This window comes from Nomascus leucogenys, chromosome 16 (genome assembly GCF_006542625.1).
Source record: "Nomascus leucogenys isolate Asia chromosome 16, Asia_NLE_v1, whole genome shotgun sequence".
In the NCBI taxonomy this organism is placed as follows: domain Eukaryota; kingdom Metazoa; phylum Chordata; class Mammalia; order Primates; family Hylobatidae; genus Nomascus; species Nomascus leucogenys.
Window position 1 is genome coordinate 64,628,642 of NC_044396.1, and position 14,208 is coordinate 64,642,849.

Sequence of the window (14,208 nt, forward strand, 5' to 3'; positions counted from 1 at the left end):
ATAAATTATCTTATAACTGGACTGTTCATGAACCAAACATATTTTTGGAATTATCTTTGGTTGTCTTCCTCATTTTTATGGAAAACTATGTGGTTTACATTTATTTTCAATCAGATAATTAGATTCTCATCTTAATAACACACACATTTCAAATTCGACATCTGCTTTTATAATTATTTTTTATTCAAGTGTTTTTTATTGATACATAACATTTATACAAAATTTTTGGACAAATCTATTTCTGCCTTTAAACACGTGATAAAGTTTGTATTTGAAAACAACAGTTCTAAGTAGGTAGTAACTAATGATGATACATTTGATGTTTATTAAAGTATCAGCAGCTCTATTAAAGACTTCATTGACATTAGTTTTTGTAATCCTCCCATTAACCCTATGGTGTAGCTCATATTATTAAACCCACTTTCCAAGTAAGAAAACCACAGCCTTAAAAACTTTTTTTTTTCTTTTTTACTTTTTTATTTATTTATTTATTTTTTTTTTGAGGCAAAATCTTATTCCATCACCCAGGCTAGAGTGCAGTGGTGCCATCTTGGGTCACTGCAGCATCTGCCTCCTGGACTAAAGCAATTCTCGTGCCTCAGCCTTCTGAGTAGCTGGAATTACAGGCGTGTGCCACCACACCTGGCTAATTTTTGTATTTTCAGTAGACAAGGGGTTTCACCATCTTGGCCAGGCTGGTCTCTAAGTCCTGACCTCAAGTGGTCCACCTGTCTCGACCTCCCCAAGTACTGGGATTACAGGCGTAAGCCACTGCACCCAGCCACCTTCAAAACTTAAATAGCATTACATTATTTTAAATTACAGAAGTAGGCATCAAAACCAAGTCTCCCTGACTCTAACCTCTATTCTATGATGTCTGATCTTATCATTAGATTTTTGGTTGTTCTGCTGTTTTCAGTTCTTTAAAACATATTAATTTATTTTATAAACTTCAATCGACACAGGGCTACTTTTAACATGTATAACATCTATTTTAAAAAAATAGCATTTTGTATTCTTTCCTTGCACTTCAGGGTTATACTATATCCTGAATCCAGATCCAAGATCTAAACTGTGGAAAAATCTTTATGTGAACTCATGGAGTACTAAAATATTTTTCCCTTGCCTATGATGATCTTGAAGCCTAGAAAATTCTTTTCCTTGCTTTAACCAAGGTTTTCCTACACATCTTTCAGTTTCAGCTTAAATATGCGAACAGCAAGACCTCTTCTGTCCTCACATTGTAGATTATTTTATTTCCTATTCTACTGCCACAATTTACTGTGGCTTTTGTGACACTAATCACAGTAGTGTTTACTTTTTAGACAACTGTGTTCCTTAGAAGTCTATAAACTCCATGAGGTTAAGCAGTGTGTTTTTGTCAATGCTTTGCATATAGTAGACACTCAATAAATATTTATTGGATCAAAGAAAGAATGAATGTATTTTAAAGTTAAAAATGTCTTTCTTTTCTCTAGGGTAGTTACTAATTTTATAAAAAAGTATCCAACATAATCGGATGCTTTAGTATTAACCATGTATTTTTACTCATTTTAAATGCATTTTCCAATAAAGTTTCAGTACTTTATTTCTCCAGTTTTATCTCCAGTACACTTTAAAAAATAATTTTTAGTTTGAAATGCCCACTAATTTTCAGAGAATCACTTTTACTATCACACTTGCCAGTCTTTTGCAGTATGTGTTATGAGATTAAACCACTTTATTCCTCAAAACCAAAATGAATAAAACTCATATGTGGTCAAACAAATGCCCAGAACTAATTGAATGGATTTAAAAAAGGTTAGAAACTGTATTTCGTTATATCGTATCAGTCTCTGATATTATTATGAACATAGCATATGACATGTTAGTCAAAATTAAGTATTTAATACTGTTCAGGAAGCACAACTGCCTCCTATTAATCAGTAAATAGTATATGTGAATTTTTGAAGTGTATTTTACTTCTAATTTTGCGACCTGGAATATATTGCATGTGTCTTATAAATGATTCAATAATATAGTGTAGAGAAGGAAAGATAAAGGAACACTAAGTTCTTTAAATAAATGATCAGATACTTAGAAATTGTCAATCTAGGCCAGGCACAGTGGCTTTTGCCTGTAATTCCAGCACTTTGGGAGGCTGAGGTGGGTGAGTCACCTGAAGTCAGAAGTTTGAGACCAGCCTGGCCAACATAGTGAAACCCTGTCTCTACTAAAAATACAAAAATTAGCAAGGCGTGGTGGTTGGCACCTGTAATCCTAGCTACTCGGGAGGCTGAGGCACGAGAATCACTTGAACCTGGGAGGTGGAGGTTGCAGTGGGCCGAGACAGCACCACTGCACTCCAGCGTGGGTGACAGAGTGAGACTTTGTCTCAAAAGAAAAAAAAAAAAGAAATTGTCAATCTATTATTTGGTTGCTTTGTAGTCAGTCTATTGTGAATATTGAAATTGGAGTTTCACTTTGATAGCTAGTCAGCTGACAAAAGCCAAATTAAAATGCACAGAAGAGTCAGGTATTACTTCGAATTGAAACATAAAGAGACTTAATTCTTAATAGAATAGCAACATTAACTGGTGATATAAAGAACATTGTTCAGTACCAGTGAATCTTTAAAAAGAAAATCATTGCAGATTTGCCCTAAGGAACTATAAAAATACATTCTAATAACAAGCAAAATGGGATAGGGTTACACAATAAATTGAATTTCTTTCATTTTCTGTTTTAAAATAGTTATATAAATTTCTCATGAATTGCCTCAATCTCGTGTTTGTTTATGAAATTAAATTTATTGTATATGCTAAACAAATATTAGAGTAGCACTAAATGTTATTATAAATGAAATTGGATATAATCTTATTCAATTTTTTTGTCTTTAAAAAACATTCTTGATGTAATCCAAACCCTTCCTAACCAAATTGAGATAGTCCTCATTAACTTAAAAAAATATTCTCTGAAAGACTGATAGTGATAGCATGCATTCAGGGAGCTGAGGATAGGAAAAGGAACAGAAAGATACACTTTGAATGATTGATAGTAAAATGAATACCTCTTAGACTCAGGAGCTGCTGGATATCGAGGAAATTTAGAAAGGGTGGGGATAAACAAAAACAAAAATTCCTTTGCAGATTTGAGAGTAAGAATTGTTAAATGTTTGGATATGTTAAGAAGAGGTAAATGGTTTTAAAAACATATTTGTTGGTGTTATTGCTATTTTGTTTTGTATTTTACAGGAAATCATATTTCTTGTAGTTTTATTGACAAGCTGTTGAGACAATCTCAAAGAGAAAATGAATGAATAATATATTCGTAAATAATATTACTTTCTGTAGGTTAATTCTAATCATTTTCTCCATCTGAGAATACAGAAAAAAAATACAAAATAGCTATGCCACCATGTTAAATATATTATCTGATTTTTACAAATTTTATTTTCAACAAATTTAAATGACTCACGAGTAGTGGAAAGTAAGTGACATGACTCTGAAATAAATCATTTCTTGGAACCAGCTTCTACAAAAATATTCTCAGAATAAGAGGAATTATTAAAGAGTTGGCAACTAGTGTCTTTACAAGAGTTTGGCTGGAAATCAGAAGGGAATTAGATATTTTCAAGAATCCAGTATGTGTTAGATACTTTAGAAATGATATTCTATATGTCAAAACAATCTTTAGAGAAAAATAAAGCACCAAGACATTATAAGGCCACTGATCAAGGAAGTGGTAGACATATTTATGTCTGATTTCAAAGTGACTATTTTATGTTGCTACCCTAATGGATAAAATTCACTTATTTTTTAAATTGAAATACCTTGTTCATCCCTTTGCTACTGAGTTACTGCTAACCATGTGATAGCTGTGTAAGATTTAGATTATTAAAAGAACCAATTTTCTGGCAAAGCATATGGAGTATAGACAGCCCTCAACCAATATCTCATACCCTTAAAAGGTCTTTAGAGAAGAATAAATGGAAGAAGATATTTAAGGATTATTTTTTCTTCAAATAGCTCCAATTCAATAATATTATAGGATTTGGGGTGGAAGTAAAGGAAAGGCAAATAGAAGACTTAAGCCCCCAAAAACAGCATTTATTTCAGTTTACAACATTTGGAAGAATTTGGGACTTAATTTATTTTATTTATATAAGGTAGATTCAAAAGAAATATGTGATATAAATGTGCTCTGTTTATTCTAAAATACTGAAAATACCATTAATAAATTCTTAAAGCATTGTAACTCCTGATTATTCCAGTGTTTGGGCCAATTAACAAAGAATGATTTTTTAATGATTGGTTTTAGGGAAGTGGAAAGCCATGAGATTATAATTTATTTAAGTGGGTAATTTCAGGATTAAGAAATGGGGCACAGTGGACAAGTCCGGCTTGGTGATGTCCATGGGGAGAAGCCAAAATCTTTAAACTGTAGGAAACATTCCTCACCCCAGGCCTATTCTGATCTATGCACAAGACTGATTATTGTTCCTGTGCACAAATCCTACATTGAAAATCACTTTTCAATTAGACTTTCTTGCTTCTAGCCTAATTTAAAAGATGTGTGTCTTAATCAATAGATAAGAGAATAAGAAAGTGGCAGAGTAAAACGTGCTAAGTAACTCTACTTATAGAAATTAAATTAAGTTTTTCTCTATTTAACTAGTGTTACATTTTATTAAAATGGCTGGAAAGATTTCACCAGAAAGTCAGGTTTGAAACAGTCTAATTTCAAATATAGGCTATACAGTACAAGTGAATTCTTTTGGAGAATTCTAAAGGGATTTAAACAAGATAGGCAAGCAGAAAATAGGCCTATATTGGCCTGTTGGAAGGATAGAAGATGCATGCTAAGAATTTTGGACAGAGAAAATAGTGCCTTCAAACAAAAGTCCAAAATCAAAAGTCAGAGTATGGATGCTCCCTGAATTGCAGGCATTGTTTGGCAATCAAACTGTTTGTCAAGTGGGCCACTCTTAGTAGCCTACTTTGAGCTGAAAGATACCAGGTGTTTATTTATTTAATGATGATTAATGACTCTCATTAGCAAATCAGCAGATGCTTTTCAACATAATAATGCACTTTGTGTTCATAAAGCTTAAACTAATTTTCTAGTCATATTATTTTTGGCTTATATAGTATTTTAAAAATGAATAACAGAATAAAAGAAAATGTTATTTTAAAATAACATTCCAGTTTCAATCAGCTAGAAGGTGGGGAAGGGGTGAGGTCTTCTAAGAAAACACTGCTGTTTGATTAAAAAAAAAATAATAATAGTTACCATGTTTCAAAAGAAAGGCAAGATCCATTCCTACTCCCCAAAATCACCCAGAAAAACAAACAGCTAAATCGATCTGCATAATAAAGTAATAGGTATTTTGAGACTTACCCTGCTATATACCAGAAGGAGCAGAGGGAATGTGGAAATGATGACTGAAGATTCTAGATGCAGAAGAGATTAAAAATGAAGAACAAACAAATGGAAGAACATTCCATGCTCATGGGTAGGAAGAATGAATATTGTGAAAATGGCCATACTGCCCAAGGTAATTTATAGATTCAATGTCACCCCATCAAGCTACCAATGACTTCCTTCACAGAATTGGAAAAAAAACTACTTTAAAGTTCATATGGAACCAAAAAAGAGCCCGCATTGCCAAGTCAATCCTAAGCCAAAAGAACAAAGCTGGAGGCATCATGCTACCTGACTTCAAACTATACTACAAGGCTACAGTAACCAAAACAGCATGGTACTGGTACCAAAACAGAGATATAGACCAACGGAACAGAACAGAGTGCTCAGAAATAATGCCACATATCTACAACTATCTGATCTTTGACAAACCTGACAAAAATAAGAAATGGGGAAAGGATTCCCTATTTAATAAATGGTGCTGGGAAAACTGGCTAGCCATATGTAGAAAGCTGAAACTGGATCCCTCTCTTACACCTTATACAAAAATTAATTCAAGATGGATTAAAGACTTAAATGTTAGACCTAAAACCATGAAAACCCTAGAAGAAAACCTAGGCAATACCATTTAGGACATAGGCATGGGCAAGGACTTCATGTCTAAAACATCAAAAGCAATGGCAACAAAAGCCAAAATTGACAAGTAGGATCTAAGTAAACTAAAGAGCTTCTGCACAGCAAAAGAAACTACCATCAGAGTGAAAAGGCAACCTACAGAATGGGAGAACATTTTTGCAATCTACTCATCTGACAAAGGGCTAATATCCATAATCTACAATGAACTCAAACAAATTTACAAGAAAATAATAAACGACCCCATCAAAAAGTGGGCAAAGGATATGAACAGACACTTCTCAAAAGAGGACATTTATGCAGCCAAAAAACACATGCAAAAATGCTCATCATCACTGGCCATCAGAGAAATGCAAATCAAAACCACAATGAGATACCATCTCACACCAGTTAGAATGGCCATCATTCAAAAGTCAGGAAACAACAGGTGCTGGAGAGGATGTGGAGAAATAGGAACACTTTTACACTGTTGGTGGGACTGTAAACTAGTTCAACCATTGTGGAAGTCAGTGTGGCAACTCCTCAGGGATCTAGAACTAGAAATACCGTTTGACCCAGCCATCCCATTACTGGGTAAATACCCAAATGATTATAAATTGTGCTGCTATAAAGACACATGCACATGTATGTTTATTGTGGCACTATTCACAATAGCAAAGACTTGGAATCAAGCCAAATGTCCAACAATGATAGACTGGATTAAGAAAATGTAGCACATATATACCATGGAATACTATGCAGCCATAAAAAATGATGAGTTCATGTCCTTTGTAGGGACATGGATGAAGCTGGAAACCATCATTCTCAGCAAACTATCGCAAAGACAAAAAACCAAACACCACATGTCCTCACTCATAGGTGGGAACTGAACACTGAGAACTCATGGACACAGGAAGGGGAACATCACACTCTGGGGACTGTTATGGGGTGGGGGAGGGGGAGGGATAGCATTAGGAGATATACCTAATGTTAAATGACAACTTAATGGGTGCAGCATACCAACGTGGCACATGTATACATATGTAACAAACCTGCACGTTGTGCACCTGTACCCTAAAACTTAAAGTATAATAAAAAAAAAAATGAAGAACAGTTTAGGATAAGAGAGGGGATTGGAGAGATACAAGCAATTATTCCTGTGATGTGGTTATCAAGAAAATTTAGAACAGTGTAGGCTTATTCAATCTTAAATGACTTTGGATTGTGCAATAACCCTCTTTCATTGTCACCTGCATTATGGTTTTCATGAGAATGAAAGAAAGTGATACAAATGAATAGAGTAATGTTGAGAGAGAGCAGCAGCCTCAGTTTCTATTATGTAGGGTGATTCTGGAGACAGGATTTAAGTCCAGAAGTGAAAAAAAGCACCCCCAGGCATTCTTTGAAAATTGAAGGAGAGAGTAGATTTCCCTTTTATGTGGGATAATGACTGGTGAGAGTCATCTAGATGATAGATGCTAATAAAATATGAAAATAACATATTTTCAACTACTGTTGCACCTCCTGGTACAAAACAATGTTTAGTCCAAAACAAGAAATACAAAAATTATGTACTTGACATATTATATAAATATATATGAGATTAATTCTGATAGACTGACAAATACGCTTGTTTTTCAAATGTAAAATACTAAATTTAAAAACTGAAAAATACGGATGAAATCTTTGTCTTATTGTTCCAAATCAATACATATCATGCCTTACCATGTATTCCAAACCAAATATAATTCTGTGTGCTAAAGTAAGGTTGGTTAATTTTAGTTCAATATTCATGGAACAACTATATTGGAAAAAGATTTAATAATGAATAACTAAGATGCTTTTCAAGCTTTCTAAAATTGCTATGGCAACATAAGCCATGTAAACCAATAAATAGGGGATACGGTTTTAACAGAATAGCAACAACAACAACAAAATGCCAAATGAATGTAAATGAAAATTTTAAAAAATGTGTAAATCATTGTCGTGGGCTGAATTGTGTTCCCCCAAATTTCTATGTTGAAATCGTAACCCCTAGTAGTACCTCAGAATGTGACAGTATTTGGAGAAAGAGACTGTAAAAGGGTAATTAAGGTAAAGTGAGATCATACAGATGGACCCTAATCCAATGTAACTGGTGTCCAGGATATAAACACACAGAGAGAAAATCACATGAAGATAAATGGAGAAGAGCGCCATCTACAAGGCAAAAGGAGAATCCAGAATAAACTGTCTTGTGGACACCTTGATCTTGAACTTCTAGCCTCCAGAACTGTGAGAAAATTAGTTTCTGTTGTTTATCTCACACAGTCTGTGATACTTGGTTATGGCAGCCCTAACTAATGTAGAAAACTAATATAGCCCTAGTAAACCGTGTAGATTATAACAAGATAGCGTTAAATTAAGTTTAGCTTAAAACCTCCTGTATACTTTGAATTCCCGCATAAGAAATGGCAACCTAACTAAGAGTATAATCTTGTAATAAATAGCTGAGTGTCATCCAATTACAGAAGCCAAGCTTCAGTCAATAACAGGCCACCAACTGATCAGATCATATCTATATAAGGCAAATGCCAAGTTGTAACTAATCAAGCTGTTTCTGTATGTCACTTCCTTTTTTTGTCTATAAATACTTTCTGCCCACTTGCCATGTGAAGCTCTTCATATTTACTGATTCAAGGTGCTACCTGATTCATGAATTGTTCTTTGCTCAAATAAACGTGGTTAAATTTAAGTTGTCTAAGGTTTTTCTTTTAACAGTAGAATGAACCCATGTGAAATGTTTAATACTTTACATCTGTTCAAAGTGGAATCTGTTCTCTCCCATGCAAATGTTAACACTAGCATGGATAGACATTCAATGAAGGACCTTTTGAGTTAGGAAAGAATCATGTTAGGTTTGTAAAATTCAATCTTCAGTCAATAATAAATATATTCTGCTGTACTTATATGTTTCTCATGTGGATCTAATGCTTAAATAAGTTTTTTTGTTCATCTGTTTGTTTTTTTAAGAAATGGGTTGGGAGATGAGAGAAGTCAATGATATAATTGAGAGATTATATAGATAAATCTATTTTGATTTGTAAATTGTGATTCAATAACATATGAGAGTTTCATTCTTTTAAAGTTTAAAATATTCAATATTATAGCCTTTTACAATATAGTTTATTTGATCAGCAATACTAATTTTTCTAGGGGAAATAAAATGTCAACTGTTCCACCATTACTACATACTACATGACAGTCATTTTCAGAAGGACTTATAGGTGAAAGCATATGGATAGTATGCCTAAGTGTCTTAGACTGCACTACATTGTTGATTTGGATGTGTTTACAGCACCTTTGCCTCTTGAAACCTAGCAGAATTCACAGGCCCTTCAAAGTATAGGACAACTAAACTCATTAAGTTAAAGGTCACATGTTCATATCTTAGTAGTATGCATGTACATAAAGCAAAAAGGTCGATCTTGCATATTTCAATAGTACTGATACAGCATTAAACAAATAGAAAATTAACTTGGAAACAGGCTAAAAGGTTAAAAGGGGGCAAACAGATGGAAGCATTCAAAGCACAGCAATTGACTATTACAATAAAATTAAACATTGATTTGGTAAATGCAAAAGAGAATGTCAACTAATCTTTTAGATAATATTTTCTTTAAAAGTAGAAAAAATATTTGTGAGACCTTTCAAATGTAATTTTGATAGAGTGTCCAGGTTCAGCTTCAATCACCCACTCACAATTCAAAGAGTCTTTGTAGTATCCTGGCCATCCTGGTGAAAGAATCACTCCACTGGGAGCTGAAAAATGGCCACCACATGGGGCTGAAAAATTAAATCAGAGAACAAGTAAGAATAAAACATTCAAGATAAATCGCAGATATTATTCTTAATACTAACAATTTTAAAAACAAATCTCTGCATATCCTTATTAAATAGTTAATACTATTTTTGAAAGCAGTGGTACATCTAGTCAATTACTTCTGTTAAATGATTATTTTTCTAAAAAGGTAATTTACTTTTCAAAATATGAAATAGCTACATTTAGCATGTCAGGTAATAAACTGCTCATCTTTAAGTCTCTGAATAATACCCCTTACATATAGTCTTGTCTCTCCATTGTCATCTTTGTATTCAAAGCTTGAAAGAAAACCGAAGTTGTTAGTTTTGGTTTCTTTCTATTTTCTTACTTATGTTATCAAATTCTACTAATTCATCTTATACACTAACAGTTTGTGCTTCCATTTTCCAGAGTCACTACTATAATTCAAGCCTTCATTGATTCAGCTTTTTACCTTATTTTTCATCTGCTATTTTCTTTCTTACTTTAGTCCAGCTGTCAGAATAATGGCCTCCAAATTATAGTTTCATCATACCATTTCCTAGACATCTAGCCCCTTTCTTAGATTTGTATTTTGATCTCTTTTTTAATATCAAATTTAAATATTCTGTTTATCATTTCAAATATTGTATCCTCCGATTTCCCTAAGCTTACACATAATTGAAACCACAATGATAGCATTGTAGTTCCAGTAAGTACTGATTAGGTCATTTGGTGTAAACGCCTCATTCTGGAGATATGTAAACCAAGTTTTAGAGAGAGCAACTTGCCAAAGTTCAGTAGGTTGAAAAGTCTTAAAATCACTTTGAAGACAACTTTTGCAAAACAAAGTCTTACTACTGACCCTCTTCCATTATTTCCTGTATTGGTAAGTGAAACCACCATCTGTCCAGTTGCATAAACTAGAAAGCTAGAAGTATTCAGTTTTCATACTTATATTATTTTTACCATTTACTCCAATATCCAAACCATCCTCAAGCTCACTCTTATTTCTCTAGCTCTATGGATTTCATCTTAGTTTAAAATAACATCATCTCATCCTTGAAGTATAGAAATAACCTCTGAACTGGTCTCTGCATTTACACTATTCTCCACGCTACAGATACAGTGATTTTTTTTTCTTTTTAATACACAAAGCTTACCATGCCCTTCTGTGACAACTTTCTGTGTTTCCTGATAAGGCTCTGTAGGATCTAGCTGTTGCTTATTCTCTAGCCTTGTCTCGGAACTCCCCTCCACTCTGCAGCCCAGCTACATTAGCCTGCTCTACTTGCAGGAAGTATACACAGAAGAGAAAATGGAGGAAAGAGTATTTAAGATGTTGAAAATTATCAGGAAAGAAAAAAAGTCTAAATGTATACTAGATCAACTTTTAAATACATCATTATTTCCAGTGACTTATCACATCATTTTCTTTAAATCTTTCCATTTAAACTCTTACCCATGTGTTTATATTTTTCCTAGCTTATTTCTTTCTGTTTTGCCTTACAGAATTTCTGAAAACAATTGCTCTAGACACGATCTTACTCCTTTTCATTCTTTAAACAACTTGATGGAACCCAAATGAAATAGTAAATATTTATAAATTGGCCTAGGTATCAAACATTACTGTAAAATTTCTGTTTTTAGTAAAACATTTTCTATGTGAAATTGCCAAAAGATGTTATTTGTATGACAGAGAACTCTCATAAAAACTAAGTTTTCTTCCTTAGTAGAATTTAATTTTGCTTCCTAAAAAGCTAATTTTAAAGGAGGCCATTTTTATGAGGATTATTTACTCTTCCTAGTTATGATGACTCATAATTAGGTTTCCTGTAGGGTTATGTATTTCAAAAATGAAATTATATGCATAATAGTCACTTAAATTACCATATTTTACAGGACAGAGCTAAGTATTTTAGTGACAGAAAGCCCCAAAATATGGAGTATTTCTGACATAAATCTTTATTATGTCAGCAACTCATATTGTTCCAGAAAAGTATTCATTCATTCATTCATTCAACCTAATAATCATTAGACGAGTAATTAGTCATAAAATTAACAATTGAGTAATGGGCCATAAAGAATTAAAAAGTAAAGTACTGAGAAGCATTCTGACTGCCACTCAGTGCAAAATGTGAGGAAGGCAGAGTTAGAAGGAGGCTTTAAAGTGAAGAAGTAGCCTAAAGATGTGATTGATTGCTGTTTGTTTCCTAAAATGACTCTCCGGTATAGTGACCCTGCTTGTGGTTCTTCTCCTACTTATGACATTTTCTGAAGTAGCTACTTTCTCACTTAAAGGGTTGGAATTTCCGAAAATTATTCTTCCAAAAGTATAGGAACCAACTCTCTAGAAGGTCTACCACCAACAGGGGAGACACATGCTTATATGGGTTGGTCAGCAAAAGTCTCATGATTAAAGTGACTCTCAGACACATGAGAGGAAAAGGTCAGTAAGGAGACGCCATGGTGTAGCAACAGTGGAAGAGCATGGAGTAGATAACATGCAGGAGAAAGGAGAGACTAAATGTAGAAAAACAAACAAAACAAAACAAAAAAAACAGCTGAAGGAAAAAAAAGCTGCCCAGAGTTTTGGAACAGAAACCTAAAAATATTATTATTATTATTAATTTATTCTTTTTTTTTGAGATGGAGTTTCGCTCTTGTTGCCCAGGCTGGAGTGCAATTGCACGATCTCCTCTCACTGCAACCTCTGCCTCCCGGGTTCAAGCGATTCTCCTGCTTCAGCCTCCCGAGTAGCTGGGCTTACAGGCACGCATCACCACGCCCGGCTAATTTTTTGTATTTTTAGTAGAGACAGGGTTTCGCCATGGCCAGGCTGGTCTTGAACCTCTGATCTCAGGTGATCCACCCGCCTTGGCCTCCCAGAGTGCTGGGATTACAGGCATGAGCCACTGTGCACAGCCTAAAAATATTATTAATTACAAATATTTTATCTGTAAAGAAATCTAACTGCAATATGAGTAAAATACAACTAAAAAAAAAACAAAAAGTTATCCAAACTTAACAATGTTGCCATATCCATATATTGCCTATGCAGTTAATTATGTACCTACTGAAATTTAAGAAATTCTTATACTTTTTTTTAACCAAAAATGAGCTTGTGTATCTCCAGGTGTGAAGATACTACACTTTAAAAAGGATTTCTCTAAAAAACAATAATCTTGGCTGAACAAGAAAAATTTGGAATATACAGAAAGCAAAAAGGGGACCAAGGCCATAAAGAAGCATTTTCAAAGTCCCATTCATTCATTCATCTTTTATTGATTTATATTTCAGTTCTTCGACATACCATTGTCTGACAGGTGTGTACCTGTGTGGCATTTGTACTACTTCTACTAATGAACATTTATGGAATGCTTTCTCTGTGTCAGGCACCCTTAGATTATTTTACATAATGCTCAAAATAATCTAGCCAGATAAATACACTATTATAGATAAGAAAACTGATGTGTAAGGAATTTAAATAATTTGCATCTGAACTGTCAAGGATTTGAACAAAGACAGTTTGACTCTAGAAAAATTCTTTCCAACTGACATTAAGATAGTCTTTTTCCTTTCCTCCCAGTGCCCATGGTGCAAAAGACAGAAACATTAACAAAAGGTAAAAATGTCAAGTTCTATAACAAAGGTATGTCCACAGTACAAGGGGCCTAGAAAAGGAAATGAATAAATGTTTCATGGAAGAGATTCTGTTTAATTTGAAGATTAAACAGGATGAAATCAAGAATGAGTCAGAATTCACCAACAGAAAAACTGAGAGAGGATACTGTAAATGAAAGCAACATCACATGCAAATGTGTAGAGGATTGAGTTAGTATAAAGTAATGCAATTACCTTTTCTGGAGAATAAAGAAGTGATAAGAGAAAATTAGAAAAGGACCTGGTTTGCTCCAGTATGCAAAGTGAACCACAGCAATTGAAAAATTGTTGACAAAGGATATATATATATACACACACACACACATATATAGACAAAGGATAAGATTTTCATTTAAATGAAACTTTCATGTAAAATGGATTGCAGCAGTACACCTGGATTTAGTGAGATCAGTTAGAAAATTGTTACAACTATCTAGGAAAGGCATTATCAGATTCTGAAATAAGGCTGTAGCAGAGATAGGCAGAATATGCAAGGTATTTAGGAAGGAGAATCAAAAGCATTTATTGACGTGCAAAGAATGAGTCAGAGGAAGGAGTCTAAACTGGTCCTTGAGCCCTTGGCATGTGCAATAGGGTGGACGGTGATTCCATTCACCAAAATGGGAAACACGGAACAGGGAGGAGTTTCAAGTGGAAAGTTAATGAGATTCAGTGCTAAAATGGAAGGGTCTATGAAATATCACAAGAAA

The 14,208-nt window shown here is 33.9% G+C and overlaps 1 protein-coding gene across 2 annotated transcripts in view; it reads right to left on the reverse strand.

Annotated features, from left to right (window-relative positions):
• Positions 1 to 14,208, reverse strand: part of CSMD3 (CUB and Sushi multiple domains 3) — a 1,213,340-nt gene that overhangs the window by 434,742 nt on the left and 764,390 nt on the right. For both annotated transcript variants that reach the window (XM_030795533.1, XM_003256134.3), the window contains one exon: positions 9,702 to 9,840. In XM_030795533.1, coding sequence (XP_030651393.1) covers positions 9,702 to 9,840 — 139 coding nt within the window. The remainder of the gene's footprint in view (positions 1 to 9,701; positions 9,841 to 14,208) is intronic.